At 38.1% G+C, this 20,777-nt stretch overlaps 2 protein-coding genes across 3 annotated transcripts; both read left to right on the forward strand.

The window, feature by feature from the left end:
- Window positions 1–70: 70 nt before the first annotated feature.
- On the forward strand, window positions 71–9,782 carry LOC106177238 (chromaffin granule amine transporter-like). 2 transcript variants are annotated; one of them, XM_086996961.1, is made up of 14 exons: window positions 71–3,322; window positions 3,569–3,627; window positions 4,033–4,116; window positions 4,494–4,586; window positions 4,959–5,048; window positions 5,685–5,719; window positions 6,260–6,335; window positions 6,782–6,877; window positions 7,142–7,220; window positions 7,492–7,543; window positions 7,835–8,018; window positions 8,267–8,312; window positions 8,747–8,837; window positions 9,201–9,782. In XM_086996961.1, exons 1-14 carry the CDS (start codon window positions 3,087–3,089, stop codon window positions 9,288–9,290), a joined length of 1,311 nt encoding a protein of 436 aa, XP_086853087.1. In that variant the 5' UTR covers window positions 71–3,086; the 3' UTR covers window positions 9,291–9,782. The 2 variants fall into 2 exon arrangements, with proteins under 2 accessions (XP_086853087.1, XP_086853088.1); XM_086996962.1 differs by lacking the exon at window positions 8,747–8,837.
- Window positions 9,783–10,738: 956 nt separating this feature from the next.
- LOC106177250 (synaptic vesicular amine transporter) lies at window positions 10,739–20,377 on the forward strand. Its single transcript, XM_086997748.1, has 15 exons — window positions 10,739–11,295; window positions 12,778–12,961; window positions 14,369–14,427; window positions 14,605–14,688; window positions 14,920–15,012; window positions 15,533–15,622; window positions 16,011–16,045; window positions 16,409–16,484; window positions 16,719–16,814; window positions 17,168–17,246; window positions 17,568–17,619; window positions 18,005–18,188; window positions 18,640–18,685; window positions 18,933–19,023; window positions 19,192–20,377. Exons 1-15 carry the CDS (start codon window positions 11,136–11,138, stop codon window positions 19,258–19,260), a joined length of 1,398 nt encoding a protein of 465 aa, XP_086853874.1. The 5' UTR covers window positions 10,739–11,135; the 3' UTR covers window positions 19,261–20,377.
- The last annotated feature ends 400 nt before the right edge of the window (window positions 20,378–20,777 follow it).

Here is a 20,777-nt window from a genome sequence, read left to right on the forward strand (position 1 = left end):
AAGTATGTTATCGTTAGCACCTATGTACTCGTATACTCACCAGTTTTTCTAACGATAGTTTTTTTTTTTGTTTTAAACTTATAAAATGAGCCTTTAAATGTTTTTTTTTCATTCATCCTATGCTAACCCATCTCAGCATGTGCTTTATAATGACCCAGTCGTGCTAGGGTTTTGTAGCAATGTAAATAGCTGGCTTGGCCAACCGCAACTTTGATGCAAGGGAACATCAAGACAGAAGACAAATGTAGCGAGTCTAATAATTCGTTATGCATGGCATGGAAAAGAAAAAAAATCCACGTCAAGAATATTTACAATATTCTGTATAAAAAATCACTTAGATATTTGAACTTGCGTGACACCATTAATTTTTGTACCCGCTAGTCGTCAATAGCATAAGTCCAATTGCATTGAAAAGTAATTTTTTGAAAAAAAAATTATAACATATTTTGAATGGAACCACAAAGTGTTGCATGCCAGTGTGTCTAATCCCATTAATTTTTGTACACCTGGCGGACTTGAACGAGGTTGTACCCAAATGTACATTACCACACCTTTTGACCTAGTAAAGACCTTAAGTAGCGCCATGCCGCTCCGCAAACCAGGCGATATCGAACAATTCGAACTAAAACCGATGCCTTCTGAGAATACGGCAGAAAAGGATTCCAAGCAAACGGGTCTTTGGCATCGGTTCCGCCGTTCCAGTGCCCTTATTATCGGCGTGGTTTTTGTGGCTCTTGGACTTGAAGTGTCCCTTTCAACAGCCCTAGGTAGGTCGAAAGTACACGAAGGGAACTCCAACTGCCCATAGAACTGTTTTTAAGATTAAAAAATACATAAATGTGTACGATTTAATGTTTAGAATTTGTAATATAAAAAAGCACGTAGTTAAAGGGATAATAACTCTTCGTATGAGATCTATATTTCACAATAAAAACATTGTGAATAACTCATAGAAATATAATATATTCTGTTTTACCACAAAAACGGCAGTTATAGCTATTATTCTTATATCTTAGTTTGTCTTTAGACCACGTGACCTCCATTGATGGCTATACTCTGTTAAAATCTCTTACTCCAGGAAAATTAATTTTTTGGCCGAAACGAAGAGTTATTATCACTTTAAGGATAAATGGATAAAAGTGTTTTGATTTTGGCACATTGAGGCTAAAATGAGTGCCTCCTTACAATTTTGTGGGAGTTGGAGATTAATGATAATTCAGTTTATCATTGTCACTCTGAATTTTCATATGTGACGGTTTATAAAGGTTTACTTTTTTTAGGCATTAAAGTCCAGAAATATAATTCTCACTGCTCTGAATACTTGCCCGTAGTCGGGAGGGGGGGGGTCGAAAGAACTGCCCTTTTTACTGGGAAAAGGTCCACTTTGGATAAATTTGATCTAGGTAAACTAAGGTTCCATGAAAAAAGTCCACATTTTCAGAAAAAGACCCCCATTTTGCAATTGCTGGCTACGGGCCTGAATTAGATAGGCCTACATGTATTTCACTGATCACTGGTTAACTCGGGGAACCCACGCAAGGCAAGCATATTCAACAAGAGAAGAAATAAGCTTTGATATACCTGTACTTGGTGTGAAGAGGACACGTTCAACTTGGCGTAGTTAATACAACCGTGAGCATGTTTTTTTTTTCGTATAGATGTATTCAACATGCAGTATTTAGGCCAAGATTTTTTTGTTATATAAAAAAAAATGTTTGAATCTCCACTGCCACAATTAACTCAAATATCAACTGATTAAACTTTTTCTTTTTGGCTCAGATTGGATAAATTGCCTGTCATTGTTTTTGTTTTGTGACATTGAGTCTCATGCTTGGGGCAATCTCCCCTTTGCTCTTACCAAGGTGAGCCAGTGCCAACCCCATATCAGGTCAGGCATTTCATTACCTCTCGTCACGCCAGTTTTTGGGTAGGAGACACAATTTACTACTGCAATAATGCCTTTGGGATCTACTTACCGTTTAACGGGGTCACATGGATTTTTTCTAGTTATTCAAATTTCAATTACTTCGACTATTTTAAGAACATTCATGTACTGCGAGAGCATGGACTTGTTGGGGGGGGGGGGGGCGCTGCAGGAACTCTGTACTCGCAGTTGCACTACATGTCATTTAACCGTCCTATTAGCAATAAAAGTTGATTTTCTCTCATTCTAAAAAACGATTGCGAATGTAGAGATTGATTTAAACCATTTGATTGTCGGTGCGAATTTCTTTTCCTGTTCAATTATGTGGTATAAAATTGTAGCAAGTATATCCTCGTTCTGAAATAGCCCTTGGGCAGCTTTCACAAAAGAGGCCATTACTCAGGCTAAAATCCTTGTACATGTAGAACTAAGTGTCACTACTCAGGATAAAAACCTTTGTAGTACCGGTAGCTAGGTTAGTGCAGGGTCACCACTTAAGAAAAAAAAAACCTGGGCACTAGGTTAACAGTCAGTTATTGCTTTGGGTATACAACTAGCACAACTGTATTCTTTTCAAAGCCCAAGTCCATATCAGTTTTGGGCACAACTGCCACATTTGAACAATTTTCACCCAACACTTCCACATATATATTCCCAATATTAAGTACTCCCCATTATTGAAATAAGGGCCCATTCAGAACAAATTGATCCACGTACCTAAAGATCCACGGATCAAATATGGCCGACCCACTTGAAAGCTTACCGTATAAAAATCCCTAATAAACACTGAAAAGATTCCCTGCGCGGATTACGCGGTAGGCTTTCAAGTGGGTCGGCCATATTTGATCTGCAGATCTGTTATTCAGAGCGCATTCAGAGCAGCTAACCTGCGGCTTAACTGGTCCTCCGACTATATATGGCCGACCCCACAAAAAGGCAAGTCGCTTACTCCCCTGATGGTCTCCCCGTCTCCACACGCACTATTGAACGGATTAAATCACGGCTCCGAGGTTTAATTGCTCTTGGACCCTGCAGCGAAGGCTCCTGTGGAGGTGGGGAGACCTTCAGGATATTAGTCGGCGCTGCTTTTAAGTGGGTCGGCCATATTTAGTCCGCGGATCAACTTGTTCTGAATGCGCTGTAAGATAAACTCTGGTAGTTAATGCGGCCTAATTATCCCAACACCTCACATGTGCTTATTCGACCTCCTCTAGATGCCATTCTCCCTTGTATGTTACTGGAGAGCGACACAGGCGAGGATTGCCGCACCATCCAAGCCGGGCAGACCAACTTCTCACTGCCTACCATAGATTATACTGGCGAGGGCGGCTTTGTGATCGGAACTAAGAGCATCGTGGAAGTGTTCGCCAAACCGCTGTTTGGTATTCTTATTGACAGGTAAGTTTTTGCTGCCAATTTTAGAAGTTCCAAGATATTTAGAGGACCGTTTGTAGATTTTTTATGCTTTTGTCCAGATTATTATTTCTTCTTTTTTATGTATATAGCCTTATTGATATGTTTATGAATCATCCTAGTATTTGTGAGAAATGAAATTACCACTCATGCTCAAAGATTTATTTAAAACGTTAATTATTAGTAATTGTAAGCACTAGAGTAACTGTAGTTAGGAAACCTCTATTCTAGAGTTGGACACAGATGGCCGCTTCTTTTGGGATCAATTATAAATATAGCAGCGACATTGGGTATGTATGTTCTCTATTGTAAAACACATTTTTCTCTGACTGCTCTGACTATTTCAAATGGCTATATTTTTACCTTCTTATATTAACAGAAAGAAATGTGTTAAGAGAATGCGCAGAGGGTATTTATAAATAGTTATTCTAACTAACGACAGCTTCGTAACTAACGACAGCTTCGTGAAACGGGCCCCTGCTTTGTCATAGTCTGGTAATACGTGCGTGATTCTAAGTGTACAGTTCGTAGGAACATGGACAATACTGAGTTTAAACCATTCATACACATGCCATTGGTTGCATTTTAGATTCATGTTTTCTTAGTCTAGCAATAACAAAAGTGCTAAATTAATTTACTCGTCACTTGTGATCGTATAAATCATATGCTCCATTTTTTATTTTCTTTCTTAAAAGCTTTTGCCTTCCTGAACGGCTTCCCTATGCTGATGTTGTCGCGAGCTATGCAGGGGGTGGGCTGCAGTCTGACCACAGTAGCAGGTAAGTTTTTGTCTTAAAGTTTTGTATCTGTCAAAGATTACTAGACTATATGTATTCATAGGTGGAGCACGCAGAGAGTGGAATTGAGGGAAAAGACGTGCCATCTACGTTTTCAACACTGGATTAATTATATTGATGGCACTTACTGCTGAATTGAACTTATGTATACAGGCCGCTGCATGAGAGAGAGAGAGAGAGAGAGAGAGAGAGAGAGAGAAGAAAGAGAGAGATATTATATAGGGAGTAGATCGGTGTCGAAACAAAAACGAGTTATGTCAACGCCATATTGTATTAGGTTTGACGACGTTCATAATCTTCACCGTGAACAACCAACACATTATGTCTGGCGCACCTAACGCACTGTTATTTCTCAACAGCCATTGCGATGCTTGCAGAAGCATACACTGACGTTGACGAAAGATCAAGGGCCATGGCTAAGGCTTTTGGAGGGTATGCATTCGGTGTTATATGTAAGTAACACCTTTCATGTCAACTATCTTTCTCTCTCTTTATCTCTCTCTTGATCTCTCTCCCTGTCTGTCTTTCTACATGTCAGCCGTCTGTTTAACTATGACTATGATAATTTCTTTTTTTCTTCTGCCCATTTTTTCTCCAAGTGTTTTTCTATAATTTCAAATGATTTTAATCGAACTCTGTCAAATTCCTTTTATGCAAATTCCCGACGTACTTTTTCTCCTTAATCAATCCAGGTTTACAAGGTAATAATTGCATCTTTTTGTGCGTCAAAAGTACATATTATTAAAAAAGATCTTATCTACTGAAAATGCATTATCAACCATGTACATGCAACCTAGATGACACAAGATGACGTCATATTTCAGTTGGATTTCCACTGGGGACGTTCACTTATCAGTTTCTGGGCAAAGAGTTTCCCTTCCTGATACTCGCTGGCATTAACGTGTTAGACGCAGGTGAGAAGACGTGTTCACCACAGAAACAAATTCAACTGGAAATGTGACTGCATGACGTCACTAGATTGTTTTGCATGAAAAGTACAGTTGTAAAGCTCTGAGGCCAGCATGGGCTGTCTGTATAATATAGTCGTTTGGTGACGTCATTTATATTATTTCCAGTCTAATTTGTTACTGTTTTTTTCACGTCTTCCTTGCTGTTAGATGTTTAATTCCGTTACTTCTTGCTCGAATCGTGTCTCTGAAAAATCTGGTGTAATCCATGCAGGCATCGAGGAATTTGGTTTCGTTTAAACCAGGAGCCTTCATTGAGCAGCTGCAGCAGATAACAGTTTTGCGTGCATTAGGACGCAAACAGACTTAAGATGGTCTTTGTAATATAACTTTTTATTTGAGAATATAAATCAAAACATACAATTTAATCCATTTCATATCATTTATACTTATCGTAGCAGTACGGTTGTGCTTTTAGATGTCGATGAACGTTTGGGTTTAGTTTTTTTGTTTTTTTAATTTGTCAACGGATCTTGAATATAAGACACATTAACTGCCATAATTAAATGAATATATTCCCATATGCGCGTTTGCATGCGCACGGGGTAGAAACACCTTTCACATTTGTCAGTTCTCTTCCAGTTTTTAGACTGATCATCGTGGTTCCGGAAAAACTGGTAGGTATACAGTGGCGGTACACTAAATGCAGCATGATGCACATTTTAATAAATACGTTTACACAAGACTGTACATGACCAAGTAAACAGTAAATGTAACGAGCGCTGTTCAAAATACAGATCAAAAACGATTAAATGCCCAAACATTTAAAACACGGGCTCAGCTTATGTTTTCATTACGACGTAAGGCATGAATAAGAGGCCGTGCAGGTCAATGAAACATTCCTTATAAAATGAATGAAATTATGGATCTAAAAGAGTTGTAAATTCTAATTTTGATTATAATCTGAAAGGATTAAGGATTAAAGGATTTTTTTTTAAAGGGTGGGATATTCAAAACAATAAAGCTGTATCAGTTATTATGATCAGATTAAAATAAAAGCCTTTAAAAATGTCTAAATAATTCATTTGCAGTTCTTAAATCAGGTTTACATCATGATGTAGAATTCATATTTTTCATCTGATTTTTGAATACAACTGGTGGATATACTGTAAATTGTTTTGGGCTTCAGTCCAATGATTTTTTTTATCTGTACGCAGGTTGAACCTTCATCTTATGGGGCGTGGAGTGACTTTAAAGAGTTACTGGTTGACCCGTACATTGAGCTGGGACTCGGTAAGGGCATTATATTGGGTTTCTGGAATTAAGAAAACCCTTAGAGAGTAAAATAGATATAGATATAGATAAAATAAATGTCAAGAGATTATATTTTTTTCGAAAGTATTTGGTTGTGCAAATCATACACGATAGTGTGTTTTAACAAAGGCTGTACGTATTTATACAGGCCTACAAAGATTTCACACATGGCTCTTCCATGACTTTTGTACTCTAGGGAAGACGTTTTTAAAATACATTACTCAATTTCAGTAACCCAGCAATGCTAGAGTAAATATCATTTTTGCTAAAAAAAGTAATGATTATCCTATTAAACATGTATACACCATATGGGAATACGCAATGACAACGATGCTAACAACAAGCGTTGCTGTTGTGGCAATGTTGTAGTCACGTTACTCCCACGAGGATATTTTTTCAAATGTTCATATGTGATGCATGTGCAGGTTACACCTTGATGTACACCCTTAGTTTAGGAGCCAGCCTCGCCATTGCACCGCCCTGGATAATGGAGGAACAATTCGGGATGGTTTGGGAAATAGGTGAGTCTTTTTTCTTTTTTGTAATTTTTATTTACTTAAAAATAGTTTTGTATCTGCGTACAGCGGGATTTGGTCCTAACAATGCACAACAGTTCACGACGTTTGCAGGAACACGCGGTATCATACAATACCTCTTCATCAAACAAAATGACATAAGAAATCATGAAATTTTCTTCACAAGATTAACTACCTGCGACGATATTTTGATGACAATATCTTCCTGTTTAATATATATATATATTTTACCATTGTTTTACATTGTAGGTGCCGTATTCCTGATAGCAGGGACACTTCAGTTTATAATCCAGTTCATACTAGGACATATAACAAGAAAAGAATGTTGGTAGGCTGTTTTTGTATAGGACCCATAAACTCCGGTATTGATGGTGAAGCAACCAATAACGTTATAGCTAGTGTGGTGATTTAATTTTCGCGAAGTGATAAGGTGACGATTCCTTGATACCTGTATTTTATATTTCTAGCAGAGGTGATGGTATCGTGGCTTGTAAACGTTACTAAATATATTTTTATTAGAAAAAAAGGTCATATAAACGTTGAATGGGAGATGCTCCCTGGAAGCCATAAACGAATGTGTGTGTGTTTTTACATTGCAGGTGGATATTTGCAGCAGTTGGCCTCCTCCTTAATGGGTTAGCTTACATATGGGTACGTGTATGTTTTTAGCGTTGGATCATGACACGCACACGCACGTGCAAGCACACTTATGCACCCACACTCGTGCACACGCGTAGCATATTTGATTGACAGATGGGTGATTGAACACAAAGCCGTATGTCTGAAGGTGTGTGTGTGTGCGTGTGTGTGTGTGTGTGTGCCCGAGAGTGTGTGCATTTGTTAGTGTGTTTGTGCGCCCGTGCGCGGGTGTATTTTTAATGCAATTTAAGATACCGGTATGAATACGAGGTTCATGAGTTGTTTTTTCCTTTTTTTCCTTAGTACCCATTCACCTCCTCTGTATGGGTGAACATTGGCCCCCAGAGCTTGATATACATAGGGTTCGGGTTTGCCAACACTGTGATAGCTCCTATTATGGGCGACTTGGTGGAGATACGACACAGAGCCGAGTACGGGCAGGTGTACGGTCTAACCAGTGGTGCTTATTCCTTGGGTTTTATAACAGGTGAGTAAGTAGAATTTGTAACTGGCATCATTGATTACACACGGTCTCCAGGTCGGCATAAAACCCACCAAATACACACACACACACACACACATACACACACACACACACACACAGTGCAAAGGGCCTATGTGTTAGTTTGTTCCGTTACAAAACCATCAAACTGGATTTGTATTATGTATTCCTTCATTCTTGTTTTATTAAGAAATGATAATCGGATTCATGTTTTTATTGATTGCTTCTTTCAGGCACTGTTGGCGCTGGCGTACTTGTGGACGTCACATCATTTAACTGGTAATGACAATTATCTGTATACGCCTGTATGTATTTCAACATGGTGTTTTACAAATGCACGATAAATGCCCCCTGTCTGCAGTTACTTTACCACATAAACAGCAACAACATCATGGTCTTTTACTCTCTATACGTAGCTGTTTTGCTGCGGATTCCCCATTGTATGCGAGGCCAGGGATTAGTGAGTGTTCGGGTAGAGGTTCTCAAGTACTATCTGTGACGTCATGCACGACGACAGATGACGTCACTTAATTGCAGTTAGGCACAGATAACGCGGTTTGAAATCCAGTAGATCCTTAATAATTTCAATTTTGATCCAGCATGTTTAATAATAAAGAATAAGGGCCTAAGTTAATATTTTAAAAGTCCAATACATTTTTGTGAATCTGTTGCATTATAATGTAAGCTTGATTCATTTTCTCCATGTTTCACAGGGTGTGTCGCGGCATCCCGGTGTTAATGATCCTGTACACTTGTATCTGCATCCTATTTCGTAACCCTAAAGGCACCAATCTAGACACAGAGGTGAACACTTGATTTCAATCTTTACTGTTGAGAGTGTCACGCTTTTCATAGAGCGACATGTGACGTCATTATTTCTTCAGTATAATTTGTTGTCACATATTGAATATTTACTATTTTTTTCGATATACTCTATTGTTGTATAGTGTTGAGTACCGGCGAGCTGTTTGTTAATGTGGCTTTTCTTCGAAAAGGTGAAGCATCACGGGAAAACGATTTTAAATACACGCGTCTTTATCGTGTTACCCACGTGACCCATTTTATACAAATATTTTTTTTATCTTTTGTAAAAATGATTACATGTATTATGATATAATTATGGGCTCTGGCATTATAGCAATAACTTGTGATTGGTTTCTATTGCAGGACCCGGAAACCTTGAAGTTGGTGGGCAGTGAAAATACGGACAAATATGGCGCCCAAAAGTCACATGATATACCGATGTCTAACGAGTGAAGAACGGAAATAGGATTTTATTTTATTCATAAGGACGGAAGTCATACACAAACGTCTTCCAATTATATAACTTTATGAATTTGATGTGTTCTAATCATTTAAATCTAAACACATTTTTGATACTAGCATTGTTTCCACGTCCAAATATAAAGGAGGTTTCAAAATTCATAAGACTTTCCCAGCAGGCAAAGTGACGTTGGATCAACGTTGAAAACAGGTTGATACGTTGAACGTTGAATTGCCGTTGATCTACCTAAATTCAACGTAAAATGTAAAATCAACGTTGATCCAGCCACGTCAAAACACCGTCATAATGTGACGTTCACTCAACGTTGTATTTTGGTCATTGACTCAACGTTGTTGTTTGGTCGTCGTGATGAAAGACATGGATTGTAATTAAAAATATTAATTATTGAAAACGTGATACTTTGTTTATTAATACTGTAACTAACTTTATCAAAATAATAAAAAAGTGTTTTAAAGTAAAAGTGACAGTTGTTTTGTGTCTTTAGTGAACTAGTGAATTCTCTTAACTTGTTATTCAGAAATACATTCCAATAAACTTCCTTGCAAGGTCAGCTAACACTAGGATGGATAAGTCGCTGTAAGTATGATGGACTGATATTAACAAAGTGACTGATCTCGGTGCCCTGTTATGGATAGACAGGTTGAGGTGACTATGACTATATATATACATAGTTATTTTCTTTTATATATATATATATATATATATATATATATATATATATATATATATATATATATAGGGGCCTATATCTTAACCTTTGAAATCCTAACTTAAAGGGCATACACATATACACTACGTATATTTAGCCATCAAATATGCACTACCGCTAAACACATCCGGGCTAAAAGCGTGTAACATACTTAGGTGCAAAACATGCTTAGGAGCTAAATGCGTTGAAAAAATCAGACAAAGCAGGCACTTGGAAGTTTTTACAGTCTATGTTATAATTGTGTACCTGTGTTTTGTACCAAAAATAAAAACATTTCAGGTCATTTTAATGTCTTTTCATGCAAGAATGTTGTCTAACAATTGGGGTTGATACAATGTTGTTATCTGACGTAGATCCAACTTTCAAATCCAATGTTTATCCAACGTGTTATCAACGTTATGGTTCATCGTTGTTTCAACGTTAAAACAACATAATTTGCCCGCTGGGTTGTTAAAAGGAGATCGAAAGTAGTTTAATATGAAGCTGAAGTGTTGATATATTAATAGCATACAATCTGCATTTAGATAATTACTTGTACAATTGCTCTATTCAGTGTGTCTCTAAGCGATGAATAATGTATTGTATTAACTTATTGTATTATTGCATACAAATTGAATCATCTACATATATAAATTGAATTATCCACATGGATATAAACGCTCAAATCTGTGCATAATAACACGGCTGTATACATTGGGCTAGCCATTTGTTTTCCTCCAGCCAACCCGAGCGGCCATTTGGAGACGTCTTGTCAACTGTAAAAATATCACTCACGGTGCTTTAGAGTGCATTCCCATAGATTTAGATCGATCCATCTAGATCGACCTAACTGCCTGGGGGTTCACACTAAATTGCTGTCAGCCGACCGCGCACGGTAGTTAATTACCCTCTTACAGCTTTAAGTAGGCGGGACAGACATTTAAGCCGGCTAAGCTGACAGTAATCTAGTGAGACTCCCCACAGGGATAGATCGATCTAAAACCTGTGGGAATGGGGTCTTAGACTTGTGATTACTGTTCTGCGCTGTCGGTTTTCTAATAGTGTTCTATGTGGTTGCCTATTGCCATTACTGGTCTAATGAGATAGTACGGATGAAGAAAAACAGAAAATGTCTAACGAACTGCTAGACCCAGTAAGTGACGAAAGTGCTGCACAGGAAGACCCCCAGCAACCGGGACTGTGGTACCGTTTTCGGCGTTCCAACACCCTGATAATCAGTGTAGTGTTTGTAGCGCTTGGACTTGAAGTAGCTCTTTCGACAACGCTAGGTAGGTGATTCTTCGTTTACATGTATTATACAAGTTGGCATTAGTCCGAACAAACGAGGTAGAGACATGAATTAAACAGTCTTATCACCATTACGTTTCACGGGTGACAACAATTAAACCTGATTTGACTGAATTAATAACTGTTGAATAAATAATAATAATATATTATTATTTTTATTGGTGTATTTAAATTTGCTGTACACATAAATCAAGACAGGATGATAAGTCGGAATTTCGCAACATTTTGAAGCGCAAAAGTTGCCCCTTGCCTGGTTAATTGAAATAAAAAACATTCTTCTACATTTATGAATATATGTTACGATTTCGCATTGCCTTGGCATTTCAACACGAGCTCCCTTTGCCATACTTTTACCAGTTAGTTCATTTTTACTAAACTGGATTTACAGCAATCGTTTGTCATTTTATGAAAGTAGTACAATGTCGCGCAAACTGCAGCAGTCCTTTTGTCTTTTTTTTCATGTCACATATAGACAAAAAAATAAATAAATAAATAAAAATAATAATAATAATAATAAATGTATGGAGTTCCTCCAATTTCAGGGCAATATGCGTGAAATGCCTTGCAATTAAGACTAAATTTAGATGCGTTTGGAGGAAATAAGGGCGTAGATAAAGTCAATTAATACTTAGTAATATCCTGTAATAATGTTCTGCACTGTAAGTTTCATATCTCACATTAGACTTATAAGGGCCCATCGATCACTGTAACGTGCTCACTCTCTTCCTTTCCCGACTTGAACTCTGTCCCCATTAATAAAATGAGCTAAACAGCATAGAGCAAACTAGTGCAGAACTTCAAATTATCCCCTGAGAAAGCCCCGGGTTGAGTTTTTGCGAGATATTCACTGACATGACTTTGGCTGATTAATGACGTAATTTGTACTGTGAACAGCAGAGAAAATGGTCATCTATTAGCTAGAAGCATCTGTGAATATCTGCTGACAAATCTCTCTGTGGCCTTGATGGAGGGTAGATAAAAACCTTCGGTAGCGTAGGACCACTTTCGAATCTGGTATAGTGAACCGATGCAGCTAAACGTATCGCTCCGCGCGAATTTAGGACTTAAGCCAAAATGTGCCCGCGTTACTCGTATGTTATGAATTTGTAGAAATGCCACACAGGTCGGTTCTCTGTGAAACACTCGATAGTAGCCGGCTACAGGGTAGTCGGTTTGGTTAAATCTCTTACATGCACCTAAGCCTAATCAACTTAATGAAAAGGGGCTCCCATTTACGACCAGTAGATTAGTGTCCTAAAAATTTAAGGATCAGATACGGCCGACCCACTTGAAAGTTTGTCGCATAGTCCCCTAATAGACAATGAATAGATTCCCCGAGTGGATTACACGACAAGCTTTCAACGGGTCGGTCTTATTTGATCCTCGGATCTGTTAGTTCTCGTATCAACTTTGGTTGTGAATGCGGCCTATCTGAAGCCCTGGCTCTATATATCGCCATCTAGAGCCCATCTTACCCTGCCTGCTGCTGGAAGGGGACACTGGCCAAGACTGCCGTGCTGTCGACAGTGGTCAGGCCAACGTCACCCTGCCCACCATCAACTATGCCGGAGACGGAGGGATTATCATTGGGATTAAAAACGTGGTGGAAGTGTTCGCTAAACCGCTCTGCGGAGTCGTCATTGACAGGTGAGCTTTTTTTTATTTCTTTTCGTTTCATTTATTTCTTATTATCCCTTAGTTTCATATCCTACATACTGGGGCTTTTTGCGAAATCAAAAAAAAAAAAAAAAAAAAAAAAAAAAAAAACTTCTTATGCACTATGCTGTTGTTTGCAGATTTTGTTAAATTGTACAAATAGTATTATATATCGAGGGGAAATACATTGAATTCTATCTTAAAGGTACATACGAACCGAGCATTGGTGGAGCGTGGATTCCCAGTAACACATGTAAACCACTTCTACTAGATTCTTATATGACTCAAATAAATTCGACATGCCAAGGAATAAACTGAATAGATCACTCGATCAGCCATAAAAGACCTTTAGACTGCTCCTTTCTTTAAATTTTTGGTTGTAAATTTAACCTAGTTTCGTGACCTACTTTCCTGCCCCATTGACATACAGCTTAGAATGCCAGCAGAAAAATCCGTTCAAACATCATTTTCGGGTAAAATTAAACAATGCCTTTTGGTAATTCTCTTTGTTATTCTACTTGAAACTATATGCTGGCATTTGGTTGGTTTTTGTGACAAAAAATTGACTTAGTATGCATCTTTAATTTAGAATTGCTTGTTTGATATCGCCCGCAATGGTTGGTATGTTTCACATAAAATCGTAATTTATACGAGATTTGTAAAACCTCGAATGAACACGGAAATTAAAGACCTGAACTACTTAACTAGTAGACCATTTAACATCCTCACTATTTACGTAGAAATACGCCAAACCAGTGTGCTGTAAAAACACACCCATTCAACATAACCGTCCAAGCGAACCCAGATCAACCAGGCGAGAAACCAAAAGGGTTATGTTTAAATACACACGTCACCAAGGGCTCTCCAGCTAAATCTTTTAATTATGGCAAAGTGGACTCTTTATCAGGCCCGTAGACAGCAATTTCAAACGGCGGGGGGGGGGGGGTCTTTTTTTGAAAAAGTGGACCTTTTGCCATGAAACCTTCATTACCTAGATCAAATTTTGCCCAGGATGGACCTTGTCCCAGCAAAAAAGGTGTTTTCTTTCGAACAACCCGACCCCCCCCCCCCCCCCCACACACACACACACCAGGCCCGTAGCCAGCAATTTCAAAAGGGGGGTTCTTTTTCTGAAAAAAGTGGACCTTTTCCCATAAAAACCATCATGTACCTAGATAAAATTTTACCCAGAGTGGACCTTTTCCCAGCAAAAAAGGTGTTTTCTTTAGAACAACCCGACCCCCCCCCCCCCCCCCCCCACACACACACCCCTGGCAACGAGCCTGGACCCAGTGGCACCAGTTTTGTAACAGTTAGAATGGCTCCTGGAAGAGAGCCAGATGGTCATAAGAGTAAAACACTTGTATACATGCTATATTTTACAGCTTTTATTTTCAGATTTGGACACAGACGACCCCTTCTCTTTGGCTCTATAATAACTGTATTTGCAACATTGGGTGAGTTTGCGCAGTTGATGTTAGTACAGTTTGAGACAATATCTGACTTCGGTCTTTGTGCTGACATTAATAAAAGGCGCCAAATTTGTTTTTGGAAAATTTACAACAGCAGCCTAATAACGTTACGATAAGATGGGATTAAATGCTTTTCATAACTTGAACTACTTCTTCTTTCAGGGTTTGCTTTCCTCAGTGGGATGCCGATGTTACTGCTGTCCCGCTCTCTTCAGGGGCTGGGGTGTAGTCTTACCACAGTAGCCGGTAAGGTTTAATGGCAGGTCGTGCACCTTTTGGGTGGGTGGGGGATTTTTTTTTTTTTTTTTTTTTGGAGAGGGGGTTAGGGGAATAATCGCAGAGCCACGTACACTTCTACGATATCATTTTTTTCTTAAAAGTGTTATAAAAAATAAAAACATAACATAACATAACATAACATAACATAATCCTTCTACTAACACCAAGTATACTTGTAGGCCTATGTCTCTTTACCAGGTATAGCTATGCTGGCAGAGGTTTATACTGACGATAATGAGAGGTCTAAAGCCATGGCCAAAGCCTTCGGGGGGTATGCAGTGGGAGTCATGTGTAAGGAATTGAACCGAAATGTTAAAATAATATTTTTTTTGTCGGGCTGTATTGGGAGTTAATTCCCTTCAAACTTTCTCTCTCTTTCTCCAATTGTAGAACTTAATATGAAAAATCAAATAATGTGAAAATTTCAGTGAATTTGTTTTTTTTTTCATTCACCAATTGGTGATGAAACAATATATAAAACGCCTTTTGATACAATGTTTTGACTGGCAATGCGGCCTGAATTAAAGGAAACCTAAGTGGAAAAAGTCTCGTATTGTATACAGGTAAACCCACGTGTGCCATCCATAGCCCTATGTGGCATCGCCGCAGGTAGCCAATGAAGTCAAACAAAGCAAATGGCAAAATAATGACGTTAATGCCAGCAGTAAGAGGTTTAAAGCAGTTTAACCCCATAAAACAGCCATTTTTAATTGTAATTATGTTAAGTTAATAACTTGCAACCAAAATCAACATTCGTATAATTTTATTTCAATAAAACTTGCCGTTCATACATTTTAATTAAAATTTTCAGTTGGATATCCATTCGGAAGTTTCACGTACCAGTTCTTTGGAAAGGAGATGCCGTTTTTAATTCTGGCATTTATTAACGTCCTAGATGCAAGTAAGTTCTAGAACTTCTAGCCTACTTTTATTCTCTTCTCTGTGAGGTGTTTAAAATAGTAAAACTGATCATCAATTGCAATCGGTATCCTTGTAATTTGCCTGAGTTTCTCCACATTGCATAATGAATCCTCACCGTATACTTATCTTCTTGACTCTTCTTTTTCATCGCTTTCTATATTAAATCTTTACAATGGAATTTAGATATACTTGACTTGGTACGTATACTGTACATGTACACGGAAATCGTTGCACCCTAAACAAGTATTTACATGTACGTGCAAATGTCACTGATATATAAAGCGATAATATAGATTGATGGTGAGGTTAACTGAAAGTTGATTATTTTGTGTAAAGTAGGCCTTATTGTTTTATTTCCTTTTTTTCAGTTTTCCGTGTAATAATTGTAGCCCCTGAAAAACTGGTAGGTATCTCCAATAACCCTATCGATACGAATGATAAAATGTTAATGATATGATAAATCGTGAAAGCAAAAAATGCTCATTCTAGGGAAATAAATTCAACAGCTATATTTGAATTGATAGATTTTATTTAGGCACAATGAATTATTATTCGAGTCAAAGGCAGGTATGGAGGGGTGATTTGTGTCTGCGTGCGTCCTTGACAGCGTGCGCGTGCGTGCTTGTGTTTGGCGGGGTTGGAAGAAAATTCGAATTACACGTTGACTTTTAGAATTCAGACAACAATATTTCAAAACTATTAGGCTCAAGCGCAAGTGAACATACATTTCCCTAGTACTTCTGTACTTGTGTTTTTGGTCCTCCAGGTTAAGCCGTCTTCTCTCGGTGCTTGGAAAGACTGCAAAGAGCTGCTAACAGACCCATACCTAATTCTTGGTTTCGGTAAGAACGCCATCGAACCATTTTAAGTAACCTGTGGAATTACATAAGTCCCGCATTCATTAGTTCTGTCAAAAATATTTTAACGCTACTACAAGTGAAAATAATAACAACTGGGTATTAGTTAGAGTTTATGAAATAGTTTGCCGCTGAAGCGCTTGATAGCGATGTCGTCTTATATATCCTACATATCTGCCAAATAATTGCACTGACCACTAGCACTTTATTTTTTGCTAGGCTACACAATCATGTACACCCTGGGTATAGGAGCTAGTCTGGCTATAGTATCACCCTGGATATTAGAAGAACAGCTTGCGCGAGTGTGGGAGATAGGTAAGCTGAGCGTGTTTCACAGGGCGATGCCCCATTGTGTAAGCTTACTTTGCAATAATCGCAATTCGTACGTTTATCCTAAAAGCTACAAATTCGTTTCAAGAAATTTAAGAGTTTAGGGCCTAATTTGGAACAGACGTTTGGATGCATTGATTTGGCTGAACGAAAATGGTGACGTTGCATCACCCTACCCAGTATTTAGCGCTATGGGTTGATATTATCAAAATCCATTTCAATGGGTATTTCACTTTAATTAATGAATCTTTGCACCTTAACCAACAAGCCATTCAACCGTAAACCATACAGAATGGTTTCAAGATGGCAACTAAGCGTATTGTTTTGTCAAATTGTAGGTGGCGTATTTTTAGTAGCAGCCATACTACAGCTAGGGGCGCAGTTTATTTATGGACTAGTGGCAAGAAAACAATGGTGGCAAGTATCTTTGGCTCATTTTTTAAAAAGCGTTGTGTTAAGAATGACATTCCACTAGGAATCTTAGACATTTTCCCTTCTAGTTATACTTTGTATATTTGAGATTATACTTTGTACATGTGAATGCCCCTTACAATGCAATTTTAGACAAATGAGCAGTATTAAAAACGACATGTGCACGTTCATAACAACACGAGGATTCCAATTTTATCACATACCTTTGTTTGAATATGATATAACAGCAGCACTGCTGAAATGTTTGCCGGAAAACCAAGGAAAAGTTCGACATGTGATGAATAAAAAATGAATCGTTTATTCCAGGTGGATGTTTGCAGCACTGGGGCTACTTTTTAACGCGGCAGGGTATATATGGGTGAGTGGCAAAATATTACAGCGCATATACCGTGAACCTATTTTATAATTAATTTTTTTCAAGAAGAATTAATGCGAAAGCAATGGTAATCCGCTGGGAACCTTTCCAATAACTTTGTACAATTGACATTTGGCTCACATACTCTAACCAGTACTTGGGGATAACCCTATGCTACAAAACTAAAACGACCAGAGAACAGTCTCATAATGTGTTATATCAAAGACATGTACGCTGAACATATACATACATACATACATACATACATACTTATTCATAAGCCGTTACCATCGGTTAACTAAAGAATACAGCGGTGAAAATATGCTTTCCCTTGCTTGCACGCACATAATTAAAACTTGCACATTAATGAGGATGTTTCACATTCCAGTACCCGTTCTCTAGCTCGGTGTGGGAAGACATCGGTCCTCAAGGCCTGATAAACATAGGCTACGGGTTTGCCAACACTGTGATAGCTCCTATTATGGGCGACTTGGTGGAGATACGACACAGGTCCGAGTATGGGCAGGTGTACGGCCTAACCAGTGGGTTTTACTCTCTGGGGTTTATCACAGGTAGATGTATATGTACATCGCTTCTTTAAAGTGCCCATTTTTTTCATACGGTAACGTTACGCTAAGGCAAGCTTCTTACGATTGACCATATTTACTTGCAGAAGCCTAAACATGGGGAAGCCGAACGCTGTGTTACATGTATACTCAGTAAACACAAAACGTTACTTTGACGTTACCATAACGTTGATATAACCAAAAAACGCTATGGTATCGTTATAGTGTTTGCTGGGTAATTTCTAGTGTGCACGTTCATTCTAGTACTTCGGTTTTTGGCTGTGTAGATATGAATGAATTACCTGTTTTAATTAATAAAAACGCCTATGTAAATGACAACCCGTTTCACATTTAACCTGAATAATGGGTGATGGTTACTTACGCTGATTATTTCGTATATGACTCTTATATATATATTTCCCCTAAATTTGTGAAAAATAGTTAAAAAATATTCCAGGCACTGTTGGAGCCGGTGTTCTTGTAAGCCTGACGTCATTCGACTGGTAAATAAATATTATACACGTTTCTTTTTTTCTGGTATTTCGCCCGTCAATTTGAATTTCTGTTTTTTTTTTTTTTTTTGTTTTTTTTTTATCAAATAAAACCAATTAGCATTAGGCGGATCCAATTAAGCGTACATGATCTTGACCAGCGTAGTGAAAAGAGTAACGCTGTAGCCAAAATGATAATAATTCAGTTGTTTCTGCCGACTTGTACTTGTCAATAACCTATTGTTTATTTTATTTTCAGGGTCTGTCTTGGCATAGCTATAATCACCATACTTTACTGCTGCATATGTGTCTTTTTCCGTAACCCACCACGTAAAAATATAGATCCACTGGTAAGCCATTACTTGCATCCAAAATGCGTGCGCCAATAAATATACGTATCTCTATGAATATATATATATATATGTATATATATTCTTTATTTATCTATTCTGTTTAACCTTTAAGTTAAAACTCGTTGTTCGACACAGTTTAACTACAATGGCGTCTGTTCGTTCTAGGATACGGACATTAGCAAGCTGGTTAACAACTTGGGAATGAATGACTACGGGACCCATCACCTTGACTAGGAACCACCAAGTCCTTGATTGTGATCCTGTTGTTCATTGCCGTCGTTGCTCATAGTGGGTGTGCTAGACAGAACAACAACTCGATCAGGTCCTTTTTACATCGAGCAGTACGGTTTCCGCGTCGCTGCAATTTAAGAGATTGATAACTCAATAGCCTGGCCCTGTTTTCATTAAACAAAATGACACGATTAGTTTATTGGATGAACTTTGATTGGCACATTGGGGCTCGTGAGAGGGTGCATATGTAAAACTACGCCAACGGAAAACTAGAGCTGTACAGTCAACCGTGCTCAACTGAAAGTCAACACATGAGCTTCGTGCGGAGTCTGTGGCATATCTTTTACTTTTGCGCCGTGTGTTTTGCAGTTTTTAGTCCGTTCACATTAGAAAAATTAACCGCGACATAACTGCAGTTACCCGTAAACTGTGTTTGTTAAATTCAACAAATGCGAACGGTACTGTATTTACGACATAAATAGTCACTATGAATTCGTTTGTATACGAATCCCACAATGGGAGAAAGTTGCGGAGTAGGGAAGGAAAAAGAGTTTGGGAGGCGGGCGTTATACTGTACATCTAGAAGACCTAATCATATTCAGACCAATCAACAAAACCTGTCAAATATTTCCTTAGATGTTCTATGTGCTGATTATCATTACACTGCGGCAGAAACTGTAGCTTCTACAGCTACCGCACTTATTTATTTATAATCATTATGGTTCCCGTTTTTAGTCTGCTGAGATTAATTTTCCTAGGTTTTCGGATTAGTCATATCGCTAGAAATGTTCTTTAAATTCATGATTAAATTCATGTCATTATGCAATAACAGCTAACGCAATTTACAACTCTCATTTCAATATCCAAATATATGTAGTGCATGTGTCCTGTCACGTAACTTGTCCAGAGGCCAGTGTGAAGTCTTCCACCTCAAAAAGAAAAAAAAAATGCTACACTGGTACTTCAAAGTATCTCTGATATTCCAATTCTTTCATAATTAAATTAAAAAATTCAAATAGTAAAAGTTATCAATATTTCTTAAAAAGGAGCAAAAATTGGCTACCATCTTGAATTTACTGCCATCTTGGAAATTTGTTTAACTTTCCTCGGGACTGAAGACTAAGATTATATATCTTTAAGGCCGGTGATAGGGTTAACTACGCTTAAAATCATGTTTTTGAGTTTTTTGTGTGTTTATATTAATCAAAAAAGTATCTAACGTTGGATGTAATAATTTTTATGAATTTGCATTGCAAAATGTGTCTTTTGATGAGTTTTTCAACCGGCACGTGCCCCAGTCAGGCCGACAACTAAGCCACGCCTCTGTTACTAAGGGCCGTTGCCATGAGGGGGTCGGAGCACAGTTAATGAGTTATAAGCCGATTACCTGTGCGGTAATAGGTCATAAGTCTTACATCAGCTTAGCAGCGAAGGAGTCTAGCTAGTACACTATGGGGAAGAGAAAAGTTCGTGTTAAAAGTCCATTTCCAGAGGAAAGAAAGAAAATTTTGAAAGAGAGT

Source organism: Lingula anatina, chromosome 10 (assembly GCF_051362555.1).
Source record: "Lingula anatina isolate TDL-2025a chromosome 10, LinAna3.0, whole genome shotgun sequence".
Taxonomy (NCBI): Eukaryota; Metazoa; Brachiopoda; class Lingulata; order Lingulida; family Lingulidae; genus Lingula; species Lingula anatina.

Excerpts from the sequence above, each read along its gene's own strand:
- LOC106177250 (XM_086997748.1), top strand. The coding sequence starts at position 11,136 with ATGTCTAACGAACTGCTAGACCCAGTAAGTGACGAAAGTGCTGCACAG. Across the intron at positions 15,013-15,532 it reads GTATGCAGTGGGAGTCATGT|TTGGATATCCATTCGGAAGT; the intron begins GTAAGGAATTGA and ends TAAAATTTTCAG. Across the intron at positions 16,046-16,408 it reads TTGTAGCCCCTGAAAAACTG|GTTAAGCCGTCTTCTCTCGG; the intron begins GTAGGTATCTCC and ends TTGGTCCTCCAG.
- LOC106177238 (XM_086996961.1), top strand. The coding sequence starts at position 3,087 with ATGCGGCCTAATTATCCCAACACCTCACATGTGCTTATTCGACCTCCT. Across the intron at positions 3,628-4,032 it reads AAATATAGCAGCGACATTGG|CTTTTGCCTTCCTGAACGGC; the intron begins GTATGTATGTTC and ends CTTTCTTAAAAG. Across the intron at positions 4,117-4,493 it reads CAGTCTGACCACAGTAGCAG|CCATTGCGATGCTTGCAGAA; the intron begins GTAAGTTTTTGT and ends ATTTCTCAACAG.